The sequence below is a fragment of the Tyto alba genome, unplaced genomic scaffold, assembly GCF_018691265.1.
Source record: "Tyto alba isolate M040663 unplaced genomic scaffold, T.alba_DEE_v4.0 Super-Scaffold_6, whole genome shotgun sequence".
NCBI classification, from domain to species: Eukaryota; Metazoa; Chordata; class Aves; order Strigiformes; family Tytonidae; genus Tyto; species Tyto alba.
Genome location: NW_024881327.1, coordinates 29,316,126 through 29,339,634, shown reverse-complemented (window position 1 = coordinate 29,339,634; position 23,509 = coordinate 29,316,126). Strand labels below are relative to the sequence as shown.

Here is a 23,509-nt window from a genome sequence, read left to right as displayed (position 1 = left end):
GATATATTGGATACACTGCACCTCATATGGAAACTGAGCCTCTTATTTATTCTGTAACGTTAGTTATTCCCTCATGCAGTATTGTGTGTCCCAGGATATTTTAAAATTCTATTTTCTACTGTTGACAAGCCAACAGCACAATAAGTGGCGTAAGGTAACTTCATTACTGTTACCACATCTCGAGACCAGGGAATGCTGTGCTTTTACATGAGTTCCCGTGCCTGCAAGGTATCTCATCTGTTGGACAATTAGGACGTGATTTTTGCATAGCTCCTCCAGCAGTGTGTCTGCAAGTGATAGCTATCTCAGTTTTAAATTCATTTCCCTGGAAATCCACACAGGCAACTGTAATTCCTACCTAGTTATGTTCACATGGGGCTCCACAGACTGGTGTTTTTCTCAGAGAAATGTTTACCATGTAAAGGAGTAATGCTATAATTTAAGCATGCCAGGCTGCTTTAAAGCTGGTTCCAGACATCAGTCAGTTGTAGGAATATATTAAAAATGTTTATAGATGTTTAAACTACTCTGAGTGCAGAGAGAGAAGCAGTTTGTACTCTCTGCTATGGTGGGAAAGCATAATTAGACGTGCTGAGAATTAGTCAGACACTTGTTACCTTGGCTTGCAAATGAGTAGGAGCCAGTGGCCAACTCTTGGCACCGGAGACAGTTGTCATGTTCCCACCCACGCACGAAAGCCCAAAGGGAGAGCTGTCTACTCTGCTTTCTTAACTGGTCCTTAGATACTGAACATTTTGGCTTCCTCTTCAAGCTTCTGCAAATTAAGGAAACTGGCCTTTCTCTTTCTCCCCAGGAGCGCTCCATGTTCTGTATGTCCAGGACCCCAGAAAGGAGAGTGGCCATAAGCAAAAGTCCATCTACAGGTGGATTTACTGTTAGTCTTGGTGGGAGGCAGGGGGAAGAAAGGGGAAGAAAAGGGTATTAGCACTCTACTTGTGAATAAATTATTAAGTGAAATTTAAAGTAATTTAGTAAATGGTTAATGCACTCTTATTCAGCCTTCAGCTTCCAGGAGAACTTCTGGGACCCTGAATCTTGCTCCAGACCTCTGTGCAGCACAGTGTGCAACGGACTTGCCCTTCTATTAAGCTCTGATGGAGTATAAGGTCTGGTAGAGTATCATATAACAGGTTAACAGGTTCCTTTGTAGTAAAAAGAGACCCTTTGCCTAACTTAGCAGTATGTAAAAATCTGCAGTTTTTTTACCTGATTACATCAGTGTTCCCCAACCACAAGTCTTATCTACTTGTCTTGTTGGATTCCTCTACCCTATACGGGAAGATGCTCCATCTGATGTGTATAACCACTTTGGACTCCAGTTGGATGACTAAAGATATTTTTATCACTGACTGACCAAAATACAGCTTTTTATACTGCATTGATTAGTAAAACATTCTTGAAGTCAGTTCAACCAAAATTTTATACTATAAATATACACAAAATACTATAGAATTGACTATGAGTTAATTAAAGAAATGATAAGCATCTGTATTTATAAAATGCAGATGCTGATACTACAGACATGTTTTAAATTGGGCTTTAAAAAGTCCTGTTTTGTATGTTTCATTATAAAGCCCAGTACCAGGCCTTTCAAACAGTTTTAGAAAACCTAAATATAAACTGCCACAACAGATAATTCTTCTCATTCTGGACCCTTTCTCTGGATTGTCCAACATCCTCACTCTGACATTGTCAAATATTTGCAAAACTCCCCCTCCTTCTCAGGCTTCTCGTGGAAAAGTTGTTCCCTAACTTTTTCAGTCAACGTTGCATCAGTACTCCAAAAAAAAAGTTAAATCCTTGACAGCACATTTGTATTCGTATTGTGTGTAATTAACCTGTAGATGTTCTTGGCCCTACAAAATGTTCAAACCTATTCTGAAACTCAGTTAGCTTTTAACTCCAATGACGCACTGTGGCCTTGAGTGCCACATGCTTACTACACATTAGGCTATAAATATTCCTTGGGTTAATTTTGCTGTGTATCAGTGTTAAAGAATGCCCTGCTAGTTTATTATAAAAGGGTGTAAACAGGATTGTCTGATTTTTCCTTCTTTGCTGTTTTGAGTATATCAGTGTCATGTGCCCTTGTATTTGCCTCCTCTCTTAAATAAGCAGCCCTGGTTTTTCCCATTCAAAATAAAACCCCAAAACACATATATAATACATACATGTGTGCATATACATATATATATATGTATAAAAATAAAAGCAGAGGGTTTCTGGCTGCTTGTCACCTGCCTGTGAAGCCCCTTCTAGTTCTGCAACTGTCAGCCAAATGCTTCTACTGAGCCAGAGCCAATGTGGTGAAATGAGATCACATATGGTGGACACTGAGCGAAAAGATGCAGTACCTCTGAGACATGTTACTTTTACTGGATCCAGAGGACGTCTTTCAGGACCTGTCTCTCCTGACTGCACTGACCTTTTCCTTTTTCCAAGGCCGCATGAGTACTTAAGCTCATCGGTTGTGAAAACAAATCTGATGAGATAGCGAAGGAGCCGTCGTCCATCTTTCTTGGAAGAATTTACAGCCTCATCCCACTGTTTACTAGTGATGTAGACAGGATAGTTGTTCAGCAACTGCTTGCTCCCCTGAAAAAGTGAAATATTTCCATTGCTTATTTTACGAAGCAAATAAGTAAAGATGTCAGTTGCAATAAAAAATATGTTTTTTAACTAGCCGTGACACAGACAGCGAAACACACCCTGAAGTGAACACATAATTGCTCTTACTGAGAATGAGTACTTTCAAAATTACATTTCCATTTTCTAGAGCTTGAATTTGGTGAGGTACAAGGCATATGCTTTGAGAGGTGGCTGTTGATAATTTCCACTTTAACAAGCAGGTTAAAAAGAGTTAAGAACCAGTAACTGGTTATACTATTTAAGTACAACCTTCCTTCTTAATCTGTTAAAATGCATAAAAAGGGTCTTTGAAGAGTGTGATCAAATGGATCACTTCATCGCAGCTGACAGTTTACTTCAGAGGTGACTCTTTTGGTCTATTTTTATAATAAATTTATTACTTCTGTAGAACACACCTGAAACTTGGCAGCAGTTATGTTACTGTGAAAAATGCAAAGAAAATAAATAAAGGAACTATGAAAACTAAAAGCTTCATTATTATTAATGAATGCCACATTAACTCAAATTATAGCTTTGCAGAAATGCCACCATGTCAGCTGGAAAGAAATTTTGCTTTTAACCTTCATAATTTGTGTGCTTCAATATTTCAACATTAAATGAATGCTGGGGGACTAATTATGGGGATTCCTGTAATCCACACACATTTATAAGCCCTCTTTAGTCAATTGTACCTAAATTGTATTTAATTCTTGTTGCCCATAAAATGCTACAGTTCAGGATTACCCAATTAATGTAAGATGGTACTGTTAATATACTTGAAATAATTGAAGTACACAAAAAAACCCAAACCACACCCTGCTAGAGACTCATTCACTTTTACAGCTACACCTCTTTATTAAGACACATAAATCTGGAGGCCCAATTAGTAAAATCTTCTTATAGCCCCCAGCATAGATAGGAGCTCATAGTGAACTAGGGAAACAAAGGTCTGATGCTCAACAGGGGCAATCAGCTGCATGCTGCACTTGTGGGCAGCTGTTGCAAAGTTCTCCTCCTCGCTTCCAGATCTCTGATATCTGCAAACTATTTTAAGAACTACCCTTGCCTCCTTTCATACATTTATTATAGCATCCTGGGAGACAGCTTGGGAACATCTTTGAAGTTTTTCCTCAGGTATTTGCTTTTAATTTTTTTTGCAAGTTTGATAAATATATGGAAGGTTGAATTTAGTGAAGACTGTGATGAGGGGGGTCATTAGAGAATCTGTACGATTTAGGGTACCACCACTTCCCAGGGGCATTAACATCACTGGGACCTGAGCCGATGTGACTGTCTGCTACTTGTTCGCCTCGGTGCAAAGGTGCAAACTGCTGGCAAAGACAGCTACAAGCAAACCTACAACTCTGCAAAGGAAGCCAAAATATAAAGGAAGAGATGGGCTTTGTTTGCCTGAGGGCACCCCCAACCACCCCTCAAAAAAAACCAAACCCCATCTCTTCATTCCCTCTGTAGTTTGTCAATCCAAGCTTGTAATCCCTAGGAGAAAACCCCTTCACCTATAGCCCAGTTCTGTTAGCATTTGAGACTTTCTCTTTGCACTTCACTTGTCTCCTTCCGCCACTGTGAAAGGGCCAGGGTCAATCCCTCTCCCTCCACTCATGACACAAGAAGCTGCTTTAGTTTTTGCCAGGTACACGCGCCCCTGGGAAGCCGGTGATACGTCCGAGGAGCTCTGCTGTGGACAGAACATTACCCTCCAACCAGTCCAGCTCCTTGTCCTCTGTCAACATGGTGAAAGGGCTGAGGAAGGAGGAAGAACAGGGGGGCAGCATGGAAAGCTCTTTGGGGGTATTATACTCTGATGCTGAAGCAAATGTGACCAGTCCATCTCAGGGGGAGCCGACACTAGTATTTCCTTGGCTTGTTCCACCACAGCAGTAATACACAGGACCATCTGATCCTCATGTTGGTACTTATTTTTTTCCAGCAGCTAGCGCTGTAACCCTTTTATATAAAGCAAATTATCTCCCTACTGTTCTGAAACCTATTTATTTTTACTATTAAAAAAACTGTAGTGAAGCAAGGACTTTTCTTACTGATACCAGTGCAAAGTACAAGCTGCAGCTGACTGTAGGTACTTTTCAGCCCTGGCAAGCAGGAGCGGTGCAATGCAAGGCCATAATGGCACAGGTAAGGCTCCAGGCTCGCTCACATGCATTAGGGATGGGTGCTCATGTGTGGCTTTGCTAAGTAGCAAGCTATCCTAGAAGTTACCTCTGTGTTTAAAAGCGTTGCACTGATGGAAACAGGGTGAAGAAAGGCCCAGCATCTAAGTTTCATGAGAGTTAACATCACTGTTAACTGAGGAGAAAGTAATAAATTTTGCGTAACTCTCTCAGACCCAATTTTATTATACTTCTCTCTTATTCCCCCTGAAATTTAGTATATTTTTCCTCATTCTTCTCCAACAGCATGATACAATGTTATGCTACTCTCTTAAACAATTACTGGGTTTCTGCTACAGATACACTTTCATTACTTCCTCTGAAAGTAAAGCACTTCTGGGCAAAAGATTCTCAGTAAATATATGACGCAGTTTGGTGTGTCCAGCAGTCATTAAACTAAAACAAACAGAAAACCTTTCCAGAAATGAAATAAGCAGACCCTGAAGGAAGAACCAAAGTACAAATGCATTCATGCTTGTATTCGTACATGATTAAGCTTATGAATAAAAGATTATCATCTATGTGTTTAATTGAATAAAAAATTCTGTCACATCATGACAAGCTATTCCATGTGGGACATTACAGAACAGCCTCAGTTTTTACAGTGCTTGAAAATTTTAGTTAAGCAAAAGAGCATTAAAAAAAGGGAAAATGAATCCTTAGAATGTATTTGAGCGAGAACAGCTAATGATATATATAAATATATATATATCAATTTGTACAGCATAAAACTGAATGGAGGAACAAAGTGATGCACACCCTGAACTGCTGCAAAGCATCGTCAGTGAAACTATGGTAAGTTGGACTCCATGAGGCTAGCACTACGTGTCATTTAGCTGCAAAGGGAGGTCCTAAGTCTTCCCTCTTCTGATTTTGTTTGCATGAATAATGGGTAGTGACATGTACAGACTACATATACAAAAGCATGCATAGCAAGAGCCTCAAATACAGACAGTCTAAACTGGAAAAGTCTCAATAAAACCACTTCATTTGAGGCACTTTTACAAGCCTGGGTAGAAACACACTGGAGCAAAATTAACATGAGTTACACTAGAGCTGATAGATAAATGTATACATCTATCTTCTAGAGAAGGGGAGGACTTAAATTTCCTGCTTTTTCACTGCAGCACTTTTAAACAGATCATAATTACAACAATCCCCAAACTCTGTATCAAGTATAAAATTGTGAACACTCAACATTTTGTTTGGGATGCTTTCTGAAAAGCAAGAGCACTCCAAAGACTTGCAGAAGTCTATATTTGGGGCTGCCTGCAAAATGAAGGAAGCGTGTATTTTAGTGTTAACCATCTCAGGGCTGCATTAGAGCTACTCTAACTGTACCTACGGGCATGCCTGTGCCCATACACACGCCGTGTCGGTACCACCCCCAGCACGCCCCTGTGCACCGGCAGCCACCACGTGCAGCTACCCGGCTACAGTTTTCACCAGGCTTGCCTAAATTCTACCAGCAAAAGTGATGTTTCTGAGGAAAGGTGAGAGAAAAATTACCCAAAGCAAGGCAAGTGCAGCTTGGTGCCAATGGAGGCAGTTACACGCTGCTCAGTAGAGTCATCCTAGATTATACTAGTGCTGAGTCTCCTCCATTTGGGGGATTGCTGTACCTAAGAATGACAGTTTAATAAGAGATTTTATATATTTTTACTACTAAATATATTCTTCCAGAGCCTAATGATTTATTTGCCTACATGTTTTCAATGAATTGTCAAACATAAAGAGATGTAGCTTGTCTTTACTGTATACTACCTCAGTCGGATGGTCTGCTGGCTGTGGTACCAAAAGCTGGTTGTGATGCTGAAGTACAGTCTTCAAATAATCTAAAACAGTCTGGCAGGGCACTGCATGAAACAAATTGCAATTACTGTATATTAGCTATCTAGCACAAAATAGAAAAACAATATTAAATCAAGCAGTGTTCTTCAGGATCTGTTTTGTATACCTGTGAGATTTATTTCAAATAGGAAATACTTCTCATTTTGATTTGTGCAGACGTTTCATTCAATAAATACACAACAGATTTTGTATTTCCTATGTTGAGATCTCTGACATTGCTTTTATTTTCTGCCCACTAGTTGTCAAAGGTTTTTTTTCCTAGTTTGAAGTTATAATTATTATAAATACAAATTAGGTCAGCAGTAATGATAATAGGAAAAAAAATCTGTAAATACTGTAAACAGCCCAAACCATACAAAGGAGAAAACATTTCTTGGACCTAAATCATGCACTGATTAACATGTAAATATGCTGACATGTTTCTGAAACTACAGTCTGATTAACTATACTGAACAGATTTAATGATTCATATACTTTAATGTCTTTTCCTTCCCTCCTTTCAAATTTGTTATAAAACTAGGTGTTAGGCAAATTGCTTTATTTCTCTTTCCCTCATCCTCCTCCCCTTTCCTTTCCCATCACTCTCATTCATTTCAGTAGTGGTACCAACATCCTATTCCCTTCTGCTGAGGTGATAGGTTAATTAGGGATGATTCAATTATGGGTCTCTCTTAAGCAGATGCTGCCACATCCCTGATTAAGTCTGGAGTATTTCTGAGATACAGTGTTTTTCTCCTGAGCCTGAAACACCGTAGAAGAATTAAGCAGATAATAACCCAACATCACGACTGACTTATGCAAGACTAAATAAGCATCGTTTTTAAGGTATATTATCACTCTCACATTTTGTATGGGTTGTTTTTGTAAAATATTCAGAAATAATGTTAGCTTCATCTAAAAATTCAGAAAAAGTATTTCAGTGTTTTTTGGTTTTTTTTTTTTTTTTTTTTATTATTATTTCTTGGCATTCAGCCTTTACACCTGGAAACTTGTGGTGTTCTGGGGTTTGTTTTAAGCTGGCAATCTGAAAGCAAGCACTGAAATCACTGAGAATGTCTCAAGGTAGGATTTACAGGTATTTTGCACTCTTCCCTGGGCATTCACACTGCACAGCAACTATGCCCCTGTCTAGGCAGACAGGCTACAAACCACCATCACTCTGTGCGAAACAGACTTTTCACTAAGGGCTAAGCAGTGTTACATCCAGCAGCCTGCATACAGAAGTCATGCAAATGCCTGATATAAATAATAAATTCCTACGTCGTTTCACCCCATGCTGACTTTTCCATAAAGACGACCCATCAGTGTATTTACTCCTGTTTCATTTGTATATTACACTTTGCCATAGGAGGTTAGGAGGTTATGTTAGGTGAAAGTTAGCATTTCAAGTGAGTTGTACTTTGCTTATATCTCCAGTGACTTCACTGCTTATTTCTAGATGAGGGCAGTGTGTCGGTAGTGTAGCTGCTACACAGTCACACTGCCATGAACAGGAGAGCCTGGAGGACACTTTTAAGTGTCATCAGATGGTTTCAGAATACGTTTCAATGCTGAAAAAGTCAGAAGGGTGGTCAAGATTAATAGTCCCACCAACATGTTCTGTGGCCTTCCTGTAATGAGAGCTGTGTATTTAGCATATGGCAGCAATCAAAAAATTCAATACAAGTTCTTATGTGGAATAAAAGGAAAAATAACCACAGGTAATGTTTCAGTACACTGGATAGTTTTAAGAAGGTGGGGCAAAAAAGGGATTTGGCTTCCACACCCACCCCCCCCCACCCCCTTCCTTTTTATACACAGGAAAGCATACATGGGAAACAGAAATTTTTTTTTTTCCCTATGTCGATAGGCCGAAGGGTAAGATTGTATTTTGAGACCCTTTGTGTGTGTTTGCTGTCTGGCATGTCCAAAATGAAGATTAAACGAGGAATACCCATGCGTACTCTGATTAAGTAGGTGTCCAAGAAAGAGGCACAAGGATCACGAAGGCTCACTGCCCTGGGCAGTGTCAGAAACCCTGCAACAAGGTCAGCAAAATGTCCCACCCGTGGGCAACCAGCATCTCCTGTGAGATCCCGCATCTCCTGTGAGGTGCCAGTAAGGATGGGAGAGGCTATGATGGGTGGTTGTACTACTGCCTGGAAGATGCCTGATTCTTGGACTTGGAAGAGAGTTGAGTGATACTTGGGAAATCAGACATAGTTGCAAAGTATCCTTTTCCTGCCCTGTCCAAATGTGTCGCTTTTTGTTTAGCGAGCTCACTGCAGACATAGTTGCTGAAGCACCAGCAGTACCTGGAAGCTTTACACTTCTTTGGTGTCCATGAAGCTGTGCTCAAAAGAGTCTGTGAAGTTTGCTCTTGCTTTTCTGGTTGTCACTACTAGAAAAAGTTCCTGGTGATGACCTGATGGCTCTCAGCCATACTTGGTACTATTACCTGTAATTACGTGGAACAATGTGGGGCCTGAAAGGGAACAGAATATAATGCATCAAAAATTTCTAATTTTTAGGAGCTGATCTCACAGCAGGATGGTATTTTACCCACAGTAATTTCACCACAGGCTATCCGAAGATGCATTTACTTACATTCTTCCAAAGGGATGGGGCACAAGCAAGAAGACAACAGGAAACTATTTAACCTGTTGTGTCCCCAGCAGAGGAAGTACAGCTCTACTCTGTTTTCTGCTGATAAAATGCTTTCTCATTACTGGTGAGAAATACAAAGGTACTAAAAGCTGGCTGAAACTTAAAAATTATCTTCATAAAAGCAGTAATATTTTGAGCACAAAATTGGATGAATTTATTATCATTCTAGTGACTGGAGGGCTCTGAGGACTTTTGACGTGTAAAGCCATCGTACATCACAGTTTGCTGTTGGTACAGATAACCTCAGCCTTTCAAACACCAGATGCTACTTGCAAAGTCAGGCTTCTTGGCCTGATGTATTAGCCTAAGCCTAAAGGAAGCCACAAAGAGGACAGCCCAAGGCCAAGAGTCAAAACTTTGGTTTTGCTTCTATGTCCCTCTTATGGCTCTGCAAATATTGTCTTTGCCAAGAGATAAGAGGAACTGTTTCCTCCAAACGCTGCAATAAACATAACTTTGTAAGAGTCTGTGGCTCCCAACTCTGAGGATGAAAAATCATTTAAACCTACTATCTTATTTATTTTGTATTTCTTTGACTTGGTGGTCTCTAGAGAGTTAAGAAGATCATAATTCTGAGAGCGGATTCTCTGTGGGTTTATGCAGGTATCCAAAAGATGCTAATGCTGAAATAACACATGCTTGTTATGTTTTAGTAGAAAGCCTGAGGGGAGGCAGTAATTTTCCTGCCCATTAGGAAGAAGTTTCCATGGCCTTTACTTTCTCAAAGTGGCAAAGTAACCTGGCCTGCAGCGTGTGAAAGAATGGTGAGATCTTTGCAGGAGCTCAAGGACGGGGGCTAGAGGGGACAGCACACTAGGGAAGGCTAGACTTGCTGAGATGCTCAGCAGTGACTAAGCAGGACACATGTAAGAGGTGGCAGGTCTTCGCTGTTTCTTGATCCAAGTTGTAAGACTGTTGTTATTCTAGGCATCCATACGCTGTAACAAGTGCTGCTTCAGCATAGCTTGTCACAGCTTGCTCTGCAGAGTATCCCAATTTCTAATAAATAGTTGAACAGTGTGGTGGCCACCGACTGTGCCAATGACAAAAGCCAGGCTGTGATCTCTCGGTCTGTCCTGCCACACAGCGCAGCAACTCCCCAGACTAAATCCTCTTTGCACCAGACAGCATCAGCAGGTAAGACACAGTACAACTCAAGTTGTCATCTCCCAGTGATGCCATTTCTACCCTCGGCTCGTTGTTACAGTGTGTGTTACTTCACCCCACAGAAACATACACCATATTTCAAGTCTGCATTTTGTTTTCCTTTGACTGGGTTTTAACAAATCTTTGGAAAAGAAATGGAAAATGCATCTCACCTGTTACATACTTATAGTTAGTGGTGAAGTCATTTCTCTGTCTTCTCTCTCCTCAGCTCAACACTGACCTTCCTGAGATGCTGGGCTCGTGCCAAAAGCAGAGTCCCTGCACCTACTTACATGTCTGTACATCCAAAGACCACGCTAGCCCTTTTGGCCATGCTGTGCACCAATACTTGGCCAGAAAGCCTCCGTGACCTCCAGAAGCCTTTCTCAGCGTCTGTTTCCCAGAGGCTGAAAGCAAGCAAAGTGACGTTCTCTGTGCCTCAACATACGGTAATGCTGCACCGTGTTCGGTCAAGCCTGTCACCTCTCATCTTCCTCACTCACTGCTACCTCTGCACCGCCTGCAAGCTGTAAGCAATGATTGTATGCTTTCTTTCACTGATGGAAGTATTAAAAACATGGGCTGTGAACAGATTCGCAAATAATCCCTCCAGAAATTCATCTGCATGATGGCAATTTCCTGAATACAAATCTACTTGTGTTTTTTAAATCACTCTTTGTAAGATAATGTTATGTAACATCCTGAATATCTGCAGTACTCTCCTCAACCAAACTTTTCATCTCATCAAAACCATAATTTGGCAAGATGCTGCCTGGTACTAACTCCATTATTCTCTTTTAGTACTCTATTAATTGAAGCCAGCATCAGTTGTACAATTAGTTTGTCTGGGCTCAGTATCAGGCCAATGAGCCTACAATCATCTGGGACAACTCATGTATCCTTTTAAAAAAAAAATCATACAGTATTTGCATCTTTCAGTCTTCTGGAGCATCCCAAACATTCCAAAAACATAAAGAAAATAATCACAGTCAGAGTCCTCTTTGTCCACTCTAATTTTTGGTTTAGCTCCTGAAGTGAGTTGTCCAAATCTCATGATTTTGAAAACCTTACGCTTTGGTAGCAGCTGCCTAATAATTTCGGTAATAAGCTGATGTGCACTTAGGGATGACAAGCTGGTGTGCCCAAGCAGTTGCTGCTCCCGGCAGCCTGTGCTGCTGCTTTAATGGTGGCTCCAGTGTCTGAGAGAGGGACTCCTGATTCTGTTCTTGAACCGCTCTGTCTTACAACCTGGGCTGGAATCAGCATCGCTTTATGATTTCTAAAAAGGCCAGCAATGCTGGCACTGACTAACAAGCTCTTCAGTTGTCCTGACATTGGGAGAGAGTTGTGGCAGACAGCTGAGGCTGCAGTCCCACCTGAAGCTGCTGTTGAATGTGTGCTAATACCCAGAGTTAACAGTGGAAATGGAAAACGTTTCTACCTGCTTACCATCATCATCATCATATTGGTGTGACTGCATCATTTTACTCTTCATAAATACCAGAACAGAAATACTCAATGAGCAGCTCCATATTATTGACAAAACCTACTATTTCCATCTGATAATGGTCCAATACTGTTATTTGGATGCTGTATTTTTCCTTCAGTTTGCCAGGGAAAGAATGCCTCCTCGACAGAGTGCTCCAGGTTTAATTATTAATTTTCCACTGATCCTAATCTCTGCTTTTTACTCATCACCATCAGCTTTCTCTCTACTCTATTTGTTATGTCTCTAACTGTTCCTTTGCTTTCCCTCTAAGCTGGTTGTTTTTGTAACCAGCAGGAAACTTTTCCTCCTAGATAGCCTTCTGGGGCCTTCCACAACATGCTTTTAATGTTTCCTAATTATCACCCACTCTTTTTTCCTTTTTTTTTTCAACCTTTGGCTCTATTAATTTTTTCCAACTTTTTATGAAGTGCCAAGAACATCTCTATTATTGGTTTGGGCTGGGTTTTTTGCTCATTATAAATGTTATTGGGCCACAACCACTTGTATTGGTATCTGTCAAAATGAGGGCTCTCATTTATCCTCTCCAAAATGTGGCCTCCAGTGTAACACATTCCAGGGCTGTTTATATTGCCAAAGCACAGCACTATGAAGAGATACTTGGGCTTGCTGTAAATAAGGCATACGTCCAACGTAAATAAGGTATATCTGCAACCTCTCCCGCAGTATCAGACAGCCCTAGCAAGAAGGGATGGCTCACCCCCCGGCTCGTCTGCGTGACTCCCCATGGTGGCCTCAGCCCCATAAGCAGACAGTAAGAAATCTGGCTGTTCTGTTCATTAATGAGATTTTGTGCTCTGTAGCTGATGCTGGTTAGTATTCCTCCTGGTGTTTTGCACAGCAGAAGATGAATCCCTTAGCACTCAAGACCATTTACTTCTGACTTGCCAGCGAGGAGAACTGGGAAGGGTGTGCATCTACATCCACCCCGCTCAGACCAGCAGCTGTTAGTTAAGACTGGCTCAGCACTGCAACGTGTCCTCCTTCGCTTGACCTTGAGCGATGCTTCACTCTGAGTTCATTGCAGGGCATTTCTAAATTGATGCTCGACTGTCAAAAAGATGTAACAAATGATAGCGAACCTGCTGACGAACTACGTGGCAGTGTGAATTTCTTATAATATTAACGGAGATGCCTTCTCTGCCTGAGATTTGGACAAGTGTGCACTAAAACATGGCTTGGATTTTTTTATCTCATATGCTCATTTATTTCAATAGTGAGCTGAAAGCCAGTGAAAGCTGCATGGATGGGCCATGAAGACAAGCTGTTGGGGTGCGATGAGCTGGAAAAAGAGTGAGGGGCAAGGAGAGATGGGGGTTAGTAAAGAGGAACTGATCTCAGAACTCCAGACCCTACCAATCTGGACGTTTGTAGCTGGATGGTAAAATAAAACCAGCACTCATTTGTGGTGAGAGCAGGCATCAGAAATCAGAAGAATCAACATTACACACAGAAGGGTGTTAAAGATTGGCTAAACTGACCTACGTGCCTGCCAAAAGCAGGGAAGGTAAAAAAAATTACAGCAAATATGCCATTACTTTTAAAATCCCACCCAGTTGTGTTTTCCAGATGGAGTGGAAAACCATTTTACCTCTGTTAATCTGCTTCTGAAAAGCCATTGTATCGCTTTTAATTTTCTTTTGCAAAAATATTTCTTCCAGAAAGAAGAAAGAATGTGTCCCTTCCATACACCCCTAGGATGTACACCTCTGCCTAAATAACAGAAGAAAAGAGATAAAACAAGGCAGCTGTGTACCTCTCATTTAAGTGATGCTGCCACGTGCTCCCGTGGCTTTTATTTTTGTCTGTGCCCCCTCACCTTCCTTCTACTTAACAGAAGATACCTCTTCTTGTCCTCCCTTTCAGCCATGAAATCCTCAGGGCAGAAACCTCCCCTGTAAGCTCCTCTACACGTTTACACTGATAATAACTAACAGGGAAACCAAGGAAGCCCTGGTGAGTGGGGCCAGCAGTTTGCCACTAAAATGCCAAATGTTGACATGCAAAATGCAAACCAAAGTTGAGACCAGGTAGTTCAGCCTCACCAGGCTAAACCGCAGTTTCCCACAAAACTCTCACCAGCTCATGCTCCCAAGAAACCTGCCCGTCCCCCCGCCCCAAATTCTCATGAGTTTTTTTACTCAGAAGCATGGAGAAAATAGATTAATAAAGCCCTGGTCTGCTGCAGTTATGTGTTTCAGTACGTCTTTGTACTCAGGCTGGTTTAGCAAACTAAGCTGGCACCCCCAAGCTGCAAGCAAAGCCGTGCTGCAAATTCAAAGGGGTTCTCGTGCCAAACACTGGGTGACCGTGCTCGAGGGCTCTCTTTTCCTGAAGTAACTTCAATCTTTGAAGCTGAACAGCAGAACGAGGCCAGAGATCAGACCAAAACATCCAGAACATCAAGAGAAACCAAAGAAGTGGTTAAATGTGAACATCAAGAAAAAGGACAAAAAAAAAAAAAAGGACATGAAAAAGTGTTCGTCATAACCCTTGATGGCTGCTTTAGCTACGCTGCTGCTGTGGTAGGCTCTTTGGAAACGTGATGCTCTGAAAGTATAAAGGAGACAGGATTTGTAGGGAAAAGTAATATCTTTTATTAGATCATCTGATATAGTCAGGAAAAAGAGTCAAGCCTTGGGCACACAAAACCTTCTGGAAAACTTGTCTGACTTTTTCAATTACATTGATATTAACTCTACCTGCAAATCCCGCTTTGCTTTGGCTACTTCCAGCCACCATGAACATCCTCTCTGTACATGATCACCTCTCTACATTTGAGGGGGGCTTTTCATCCCCATTCTCCTGTGGTTTGCTGGAGTATTTTTTGCTGCCGAGTCAACAAGGTAAGAGTAATTACTGTATTTATCACACACTTCTTCATTTAACTTATTTGCACCTTTTCACTACTTTCAGGCTGGTTTGCCCCAAAGCCACGCAACAAAACTTGGAGCACCAGGAGGCAAACCCTCACTCACGAATCCTGGCCTTTGCTTGAACCATCTGGAAATATTTTCTCCCTTTTAGGCTGAAAGCTATGAGAAAATCCTGCTGACAGTAGTGAAGGAGAACTGTTTAATATCCTTATATATTAGAGGGTCTAAATCCAGGTCTTACATGCAGTCTCACAAATAAGTTGTTAATTTTACTACTGGGAATGTATCACAGCCCTAGTAATTTTTATACAGAGGAAAGAGATTAGGAGACATTTTCCTCCTCATATAGATGGATTACTCTGATCTGTTCTTGATGGTCTCAAAACCTTAAAGAGCCAATGGCAAGCTTGCCAAACTCTTTCCAGGAATTATCTAATCTTTAAGTATTTTTCAAAACAAGACAAAATAACACACTGATTGCAAATATTTCTCTTTTTTTCAGTTGAACTGAAAACTGAAAATGTTCAGTTAATGTTTTTGCCTAGAAAAAAAAAATTATTGGGGAAAAAATGCATGAATTGCAACATGTCACATTGCTCAAAAACCAAAGCACTGAAATGGGAATTTTTCTTCATTTATTCCATAGCTGAAACAATTAAGATTTCACACAAATTTAAGTATTGTTTCAGTCAAATCAAATGGGTATTTTTTGAGGAAAAAAACCCCAAACAATGACCAAAATATATGCAATATTTCACCCATGTAATCATTTCTCTCCAGTGATAATCTGCCAGAGAGTGATGCGAGGCTATGGGCAAAACAATCCTACAGGACTAGAGAGCTTCTACAGCAACAGGGCAGTCCTGAAAACTGAAAAATCTTATTTTCCATGTCCAAAAGCTACAGGAGGACATATCTTCTGTAATATTTGTTAAAAAAACTCGTCGCCTTTATATCTGCTGAGAAAACACTCTTCTTCCCAGTAGCCTCTTTGAGAGCCATGCAAATGGTGCTTTGCAGAGCTAGAGGCAGAGATGTACAGCAGTATCTATTTTTAGATCGCAAACTCTCATGGATTTTAAAAGGGCTTTTGCATATGGAAAGTTAAAAAAAAGAAATGCAAAGTATTTCAGGAAAAGGCTAAAATGATTCATAGACGGTTACAGAGCAGAAGGGAAGGGCTGGTGCTTTCATCTTCTGTGGACAGGATTGCCAGTGGGAGCCTCAGCGCCCGTGGGGAGGGCACAGCGCACGCCTCCCACCGCCCCACGGGGTCCTGTGCCAGCCTCACCCAGCACCTCCGGCCCACCTCCCCCCGGGATGAGAGGGAAAACCACGACGTCAAAACCCCCCGCTCTTTCAGCTGCTTGACGGGACAGCGTGGCAGCCTCCATGCCCATCTAGCTGCCTCCACAGTTGAGCCTCCGCTGCACCGATCGCCGGGACCGGTGACGTGAGGCGTATGAACGCGCAGGGAAGAAAGTTTGCACCCTGAGATGACTCTGATGTGATAGATGGTGGCAAACAACACTGAAACCCTCCGCAGAGGGCATTCTGGCTCGCTCCTGAGGCATGCAATGTCTTGATGGGCAAAAAAAAAAAATTGCTCAGAGAACAGGCATTCCGCCTGTTTACATACAGAGTTGGGTGTTTCAAGTCACAGAAAAATTTCTGCCGGCTTCTTTGGTAGCAGAAGCTCACTGAAGCAAAAATAATTAGACATTGCCTTCAGTTGATTTTTGATTAACCTTGCTCAGTGGTGGCTGTGGGGCTGCCTGGGGAGCTCAGACCTCTGTCCTACCATGTAGCAAAATCTGAGGGCACCTTCTGTGGCTCTTAATGCTTCCCCAAACACACGGGTCCCTTCAGAGCTATCTGTATACATCACCCAGACAGCAGCAGATGCATCTGATGACGATTCTATGTTGGCTAATGAAATCATACATCCTTGCACATTTATTTTATGTTTGTCTGGTTTCTTTGATACACTATTAACAAGGTTTTTCATTACTCCTTGAGGGGTGGAAAATGACTGTGCTTATGTATATCTCTCTTGTAAAGGGACATGAAGGGTAGCTGTGATGTCCCAGGTAAATACTGGCTGCTTAGCCCGGCATTAATCCTGGCAAAATACAGGCAATTGCGATGGGATTCAATTGACTAAGAACTAAAGAATATGAATATAATTAATGCCAGTCAAAATGGTCTTATGGAAAGTGGATCTTGTCGGACTAACCTGATTGTCATTCTTTGATGAGATTATAGGTTTGCTTGAAAAAGTTTGGTTGAATAGCTGTAATATAACTAGACTCCTGAAGGGCATTTAACTTACTACCATGAGTTCTCTGACTGCAAAAGCAGCAACACACATCAGCAGACTAGAATATATGTGGACTAAGAACCTGCTACTGACATTTCAAGTATTCGGCATTGGGGGAATCATCATGAATAGATGTGTTTCTAGCACACAATCAAAAAAATTCTGGATGATACAGAAACCGGTGAACCACCAAACACTGGGCATCAGGGCAGCCAAAGCAATCTGGATCACTTAGCAATGAACACAGCCACATACAAAGTATGTATGTCTAGGAAGAAATGTGCACAGAATGAGAAGCTCAGCTGCACAACCGATGGCCAGACAACCAGGGCAACTGCAGGTGGAAACAAAGAGACTCTTCACCTTTGCTCAGGCAGATAGGAACATACTGCATGTATTCCCAGTGCCCAGATTTTAAAGAAATGAGCAGAGGGCAGAAAAGAACTGCAAAGAAGGATTCAACTCATTTGAGGAGTTTTAAACATCTCTGTTTAGTTTATCTAAAGTGGAAATTAAGTCAGCTTTCAATCTGTAAGTACCTTCAATCAGAGAAAGTACCAAGCCCTATACAGTACTTCATTTAGTGGAGAAAAGCATAAAAGTCAACGGCTAGAAGGTGATTTCAGATGGTCAGGCAAGGAATAAGGCATATATTTTCACCAGTGTAATTAGCCAAAGGGTAAGAGGTAGAGCTTTTGCTCACCAGTCTCCAACTCAGGACCGGAGGCCTTCTGAGATTACTTGCGTCAAATGTAAGTTATGGTTTAGTCAAAGATTACTGCATTCAACATTAGTGATTGAATGAAAGCTGTAGGTCAGATTATAGACCCTAATGATCATTTTTGGTGTTACACATCTGAAGCTAGGACTCAACAGGAGTTGAAGTCCACACGATTGCCTTTGTCACACAGTGTTTCCATGTAATGCACGAACCACTCCTGAATCCAGTGAGAGTGCAAAAGTTATGGTGACTCCAGATTTTGGGAGGGGTGGGGAGAGTATTCTATATTTTGGGTTCTCTCTGCACTGAACAATGTTGCTTATGGGATTTGCTGGTACCCCTAGGGACCAATGCACAAAAGAAAACCATAATGTAAATCAAATAATGCATAATACATCACTGATATCTGGGGAGAAGAATTATGAAGACTGATGCTAGCTTTTTTTCTCAGATTTTGCAATTGCACCTACATATTGGGGCAGTTTATTGCTTGCTTCCTTTCTAGCAGCTTTGAAGTATTTTCTCTCTTGCAGCCCATGCTATATTATCTGTTCTTCTCTGCCGTTTAGGGACTAGTCCAATTAACTTTGCATGGATCTACACCTCAAACTTTAGCTTGCAAAGGCGCAGCTCCCTAGACATGTCAGAAGTGTGTTGTGTACTTATTTTGCTAAATTCCAGTTTGCTTTTAGTATTGTTATTTGAGGTGTATTTTTGCCTATCCTTAAAGTGTAGAGGATATGCAGCCAAGATACTCTGTTCTTATCCAATACCACTCTTCAGGTATCTTGGTGCATTTCAACAGTGAGAAGTCCTAAGTTTAAAGGGGCAAGAGAAGTTTCTCACAGAGGGGCTGTTTATTAGATGGGAGTTTTTCTGTTTGCTTTTTTCCTCCTAGTGACTGCTGGGTATTGCTGAACCAGAGAAGTTGTTGTCAAGCTTTTTTTTTCAGGTTTTATTTGAGGATGAATGAGAGGAGATGTATTATGCTTCTCACTAAGCTAACAGCAATTTTAAGAGATACCGTTCAAGGTGAAAGCCAAATCTATTTCAGTTAAAAGTATGGATGTAACTTTGAATAGTTTTTTTAAGTAACCAAAAAAGGAGCCCCAAAAGGGAATTAAGTTTATAAGCTGTAGTGTCCCTTAAAGAACAAGATAGATAATTAGGTATAAAAGCATATGTTTGAAATTACTGTGACAAACCATCTGATGCTTAGAATTTGGGATTACAAGTACATCCCATCCTGAACACAGCTCACTAGTCTAGGATTTAAGATTCATATGGATGAGTACTAGCAGATAATATTTCAGTGGACACAGCTATATGAATTTTGGCTGAAGATAAATTCCAGTGTTTGATTACTATGATCGCAAGCTTAAAAAAAGACTAGAACTTAAAACCAATTATTAAAAAAAAAAAAAAATTTGAACCCCAACTATTTTTATCACTGACTGGCAATATTACATGGCAGGGGATTATTTACCTGGAATGCTCTCCAATTTTCTACGAAGTTCCTCATTTTCTTGTTGCAATGAAATTACCTCTTGCTCTAGCTCTTGACACCGAGGGCAGTAACCTTCTTCCTCTTCCTCCTCTTCCTCCTCTGGAAGTGTAGAAGATGACGGGTGACCATGAGATTCAGATGTTGCTGGAGATGTCCATCCACCTAAAGTGTGTACTGGAGAGGTTGAAAGTGGATCCACATCTGCCAAATGGCTAAAATCATTTACTGATGAGGTGTTCTGAGAAGGGAAGCTCCCAGAAAGCAAATAGTTCTGAAGGGAATCAGTAAAAACTCTCAGAAAGGCTGAGGTTTGTTGTTTCTTTTGCATATACTGCATCTCTATGTCTAAAATGTCTGACGTCTGACTATGGACCATTTTCCCAAGCTGACATTGCTCTTGTCTTTCACTATAATTTGGGGTTTCCTGCTTTATACAAGAAATCATGGACTGAGAGTGATTGTTGTCCAGTAGTTTTCCACCACAATTTAAGAGACTTAGAACCCGGCTGCATTGTTGGGCAAAGGCATCCAGAATCATTCGACTCTCTGCAACAAAAGAAAAGATGAATCACAGAAACCTAATGCAAAAGGTTATGCCAGGCAGTAACAGCTAGATGAATGTACACAACTGTTTACAGTAGCATGCATTTTATTTCTGAACACATTAAAATTATGGCTTCTGCTTTAATACTTCTGCAACACTGTGATTTAAAACAATCCCGACTTTGCTTCTATTTTGAGAGTGCCCTTGTGCCCTTGCTGTTAATCAGAAAGGCATTGTGATGATAGTCACTGCTTACTGCCATCTCCTTTCAGAGGGATTAAGACAGGAAAATGGGGAAGAAAATACAAATTTCATCCAATTTGCTACAAGTAAAAGTTCAAGTAAGTACTTCTCTGGAAGTCTATTTTGAGCTGCTGGTGGGCATTGCCTGTACATATTTGCAGGACTTTGCACTACACCTTCTTCCTATGCCCTTGCTCCTATCCAACAAGGTTTCCAAGCTTTGCTTTTTCTCCCTTTCATCTTTGTTGCACTTGCTCGACACTGGACATGGGACACTTCACATGACCCACTGCCAATTGTATGGATTTTGCTTCTGTTCCTTTTGCTTTAGGTTCCAGAACAACTCAAGAGCGATAAGCACAAAACCCTCTTCTTACACCAAGGAAAGGCATCGAATGTACAATGTCAAGCTCCTCTGGTCAGAAGAGGAATTTTTTCTGTCCTGTTGGCCTCCTATGAGTTTGTTGGTAGGCCAATATCACGGAGTGGAAAGCAGTGCAGAGCTCTTCAAGCTGCTCTGGACATAATCAGGAAACTGTACGTGCTGTGCAGCAGTTTCTGGAGGCAGCGGAGGGGGTCTGGGAGCAGGACAAGGATGCCACACCATACCTAGTCAGCCTTGCCTCTAAAGACACGAGGTGTCACACCTCGGGGAACAACAGCAGCTACAACCTAAACCTCTACAGTAGGATGGTTCATTTCTGCAGTGTCTATGTATGTAGAGTCAAGCTGCTGTAACAGTTCTTGGACCCAAATTGAAAATGACCAGGATATTTGGCTCTAATTTATGGTATGACCTGTTAGGTTCACCGATAAAAATAATGCCTCTAATTTTTTTTTAGCTTATTCACAGCTGAGTTCCTCTAGGTGTCTAAAAAGATGTAACTAACATTTTGCATGAGATAAAAAAAAAAAAAAGACTGGTATGTTCAAGCGCTGCCAATTTTGGAGAGCTCTTCTCAGGCAGGCTTGACTTTTAGAAAGTGACAAATGCATTTACTTTTGAAAAGGCAACCTGCTACAGATGCGTGAGACTAAGCACCCCAGACCTTCATTTATCTTAACTTCATCACTAGAGACGAAAACATAGCCTCATCACACTGATAACATGTAAAGAACCAGAAATGTTCAGAATTCAGGCTTTTAGAAGGTGGCACTTCTCACGGTACCTCTCCACAATCCAGAAGATACATCTTCTGGTGGAAAATCTACTTCACGCTGAGGTTAGTACAGCTGGCCTGAAGAATATTTGCCTGAAGAATATTTTACACTAATCTGCATTTCTACCATCCTCCAGATCTCTGCGACGAGGGCAGGGCTGAAGCAGCATACAAATGCTTTCAGTCTCGAGCGCAGCCGGTGGAGACCTCCCCGGCACGAAACCCGAGGATGTGATTTTCCGCGGACTGAACCGTACGGACAGGGATGTGAGGTGGACAGAGCAAGCACAGGCACGGTGCTGGGGTGCCCGGGGCCAAGCAGGGAGACCCCACCGGCATGGGAAGGATTGAGGTGGCCCCACGACCACTTAAAGCATCCTCGTAATCAGCCTCCTGTGCTAACAAGTCACACCACACCCCTGCGGATGGGCTCGGACCAACCAGGGTAGATTCCTCCAACACGTCTTTGAACCAAAACACCTCCTGTCCACACTACAAACTCCAGAGGGCAGAAATGCACAGGCACTGCTGCCCCCTTTGCAAGTGGGTGCCAGTGAGGTGCCAGGAGCTCTGTAGCCTCCGTATCTGCTGTCCCTCCTTCCCTTTCACTGCATTAACCTCAGGCCAGCTGTCTTTAACCTTTATGAATAACAGATGTCATATAAACTAAAAGAACAGAACCCTGGTGACGTTGCAGCTTTCTAGCCGGGATCTGCTGGTAAATCGAAAGAAAATCAAGAAGCTCAGGCATCACTAACAACCTCAAGTTGTGCTTTCTTTGCCTTATTTCTTTACTTCCCACATTTTCCCTTTAAAATTATTACAGGATGATATTGATTGGAACTTTGCAATCCTACTACAGAGTAGTTTTTTCACTCATTTTAATCCTATAATCCGATTCCAGACCTGAAGTCATATTTACTGTTTGTATTTTAATCATTATGGTCCCTGTTGACAAAACAGTTACTCATTCCTTGCGTATCCTTGTTGCAAGGGGACAAAATATGAATGAAACAACTGAAAAGGATTAGTATAAGAGATGTTATTCTAATATTACAATTTCTCCTGAAATATGGCAAAAAGTAACCTGACATTTCAAATACCAGTTTTAAAGAATGCTATAATACACACTAACATCAGTAAAGATAAAATTAATGATTAGTTTTGTTGTAAAATTGAATTCATTAGGCACATTCACTACGATAATGGCTTAAAATATAACTGAAATTTTATACAGAAATGACAGCATTGATTTAATCTTCAGTTCAGTATCAGATCTACTACAAAGACACAATAACAGCAATTACTGGGTTTTTTCTTAGCTTTAACCCATACTCAAAGATATAAAAATGGAAGTCATGAAAAGGCAGGGCTATTCTGAAATGCTAGCACAAAGGTTTGCAAATGCTTTTTTCTGTGGGTACCACTGGGCAGCAATAGTGAGGGATGCTCTCAGCACACATTCCGGAAACATCTGGCTCTGTGCTGAAGCAGGTACCACTTTGAAGCGACTTCTACACCAGTAACAGTGCACATGCCCACAGTCTGAACAACCCCTAAATGAGAATGATAACTACGGTTATTTCTTGTGATGGAGAAAAAATAAAAATAAATGTTGTCCATTTAGCACATATTGTAGAAATTGGGATTTCAGCTTTTACAGACCAACTATAATTAGAAATGCAAGCACTGTGCAATGCCTCATCACTAAGAAATGACAAAAAGTTGTTTTTATGTGATTACTACTGAATAATCACAGATCTATGACTCTTAATTGATTTAATGTAATGTATGTATTTTCTAGGAAAGGAGGATTCTATTGAAATGACTGCACTGGACTAAAACAGTGTAAACAGTTTATTAAAGTCTCATTGCGATATTCTTTTTCCTTATTACGATGCTCACCAACCATGTAATTCTAATGTCTTACACCCTCTAGTCTTACAGAACTTCTATTGACTTTAACTAGACTTTTGCCTGAAGTTGGACTTGCCGGATCAGGCCCATAAAGTGCTAATAGAGCAGGAGCAAATTGCTAAAAGTGTAAGTATTCCTAACTAGATTATCTGAGCGTGCAAGCAGCCAGGAGATACTATTATATGGCAGATCAGGTACCAACTCCAAGATATAGCATTCATCTTTACATCTTTTTC

General features: G+C 41.1%; 1 protein-coding gene across 3 annotated transcripts in view; it reads right to left on the bottom strand.

Annotated features, from left to right (window-relative positions):
• Nucleotides 1-23,509, bottom strand: part of BEND4 (BEN domain containing 4) — a 29,884-nt gene that overhangs the window by 1,401 nt on the left and 4,974 nt on the right. For 2 of the 3 annotated variants that reach the window (XM_032999269.2, XM_032999268.2), the window contains exons 2-4: nt 19,389-19,955; nt 6,600-6,691; nt 2,376-2,616 (exon numbers count right to left, since the gene is read on the bottom strand). In XM_032999269.2, coding sequence (XP_032855160.2) covers nt 2,376-2,616; nt 6,600-6,691; nt 19,389-19,955 — 900 coding nt within the window. The remainder of the gene's footprint in view (nt 1-2,375; nt 2,617-6,599; nt 6,692-19,388; nt 19,956-23,509) is intronic. The other variant, XM_042808354.1, reaches the window with a different exon arrangement.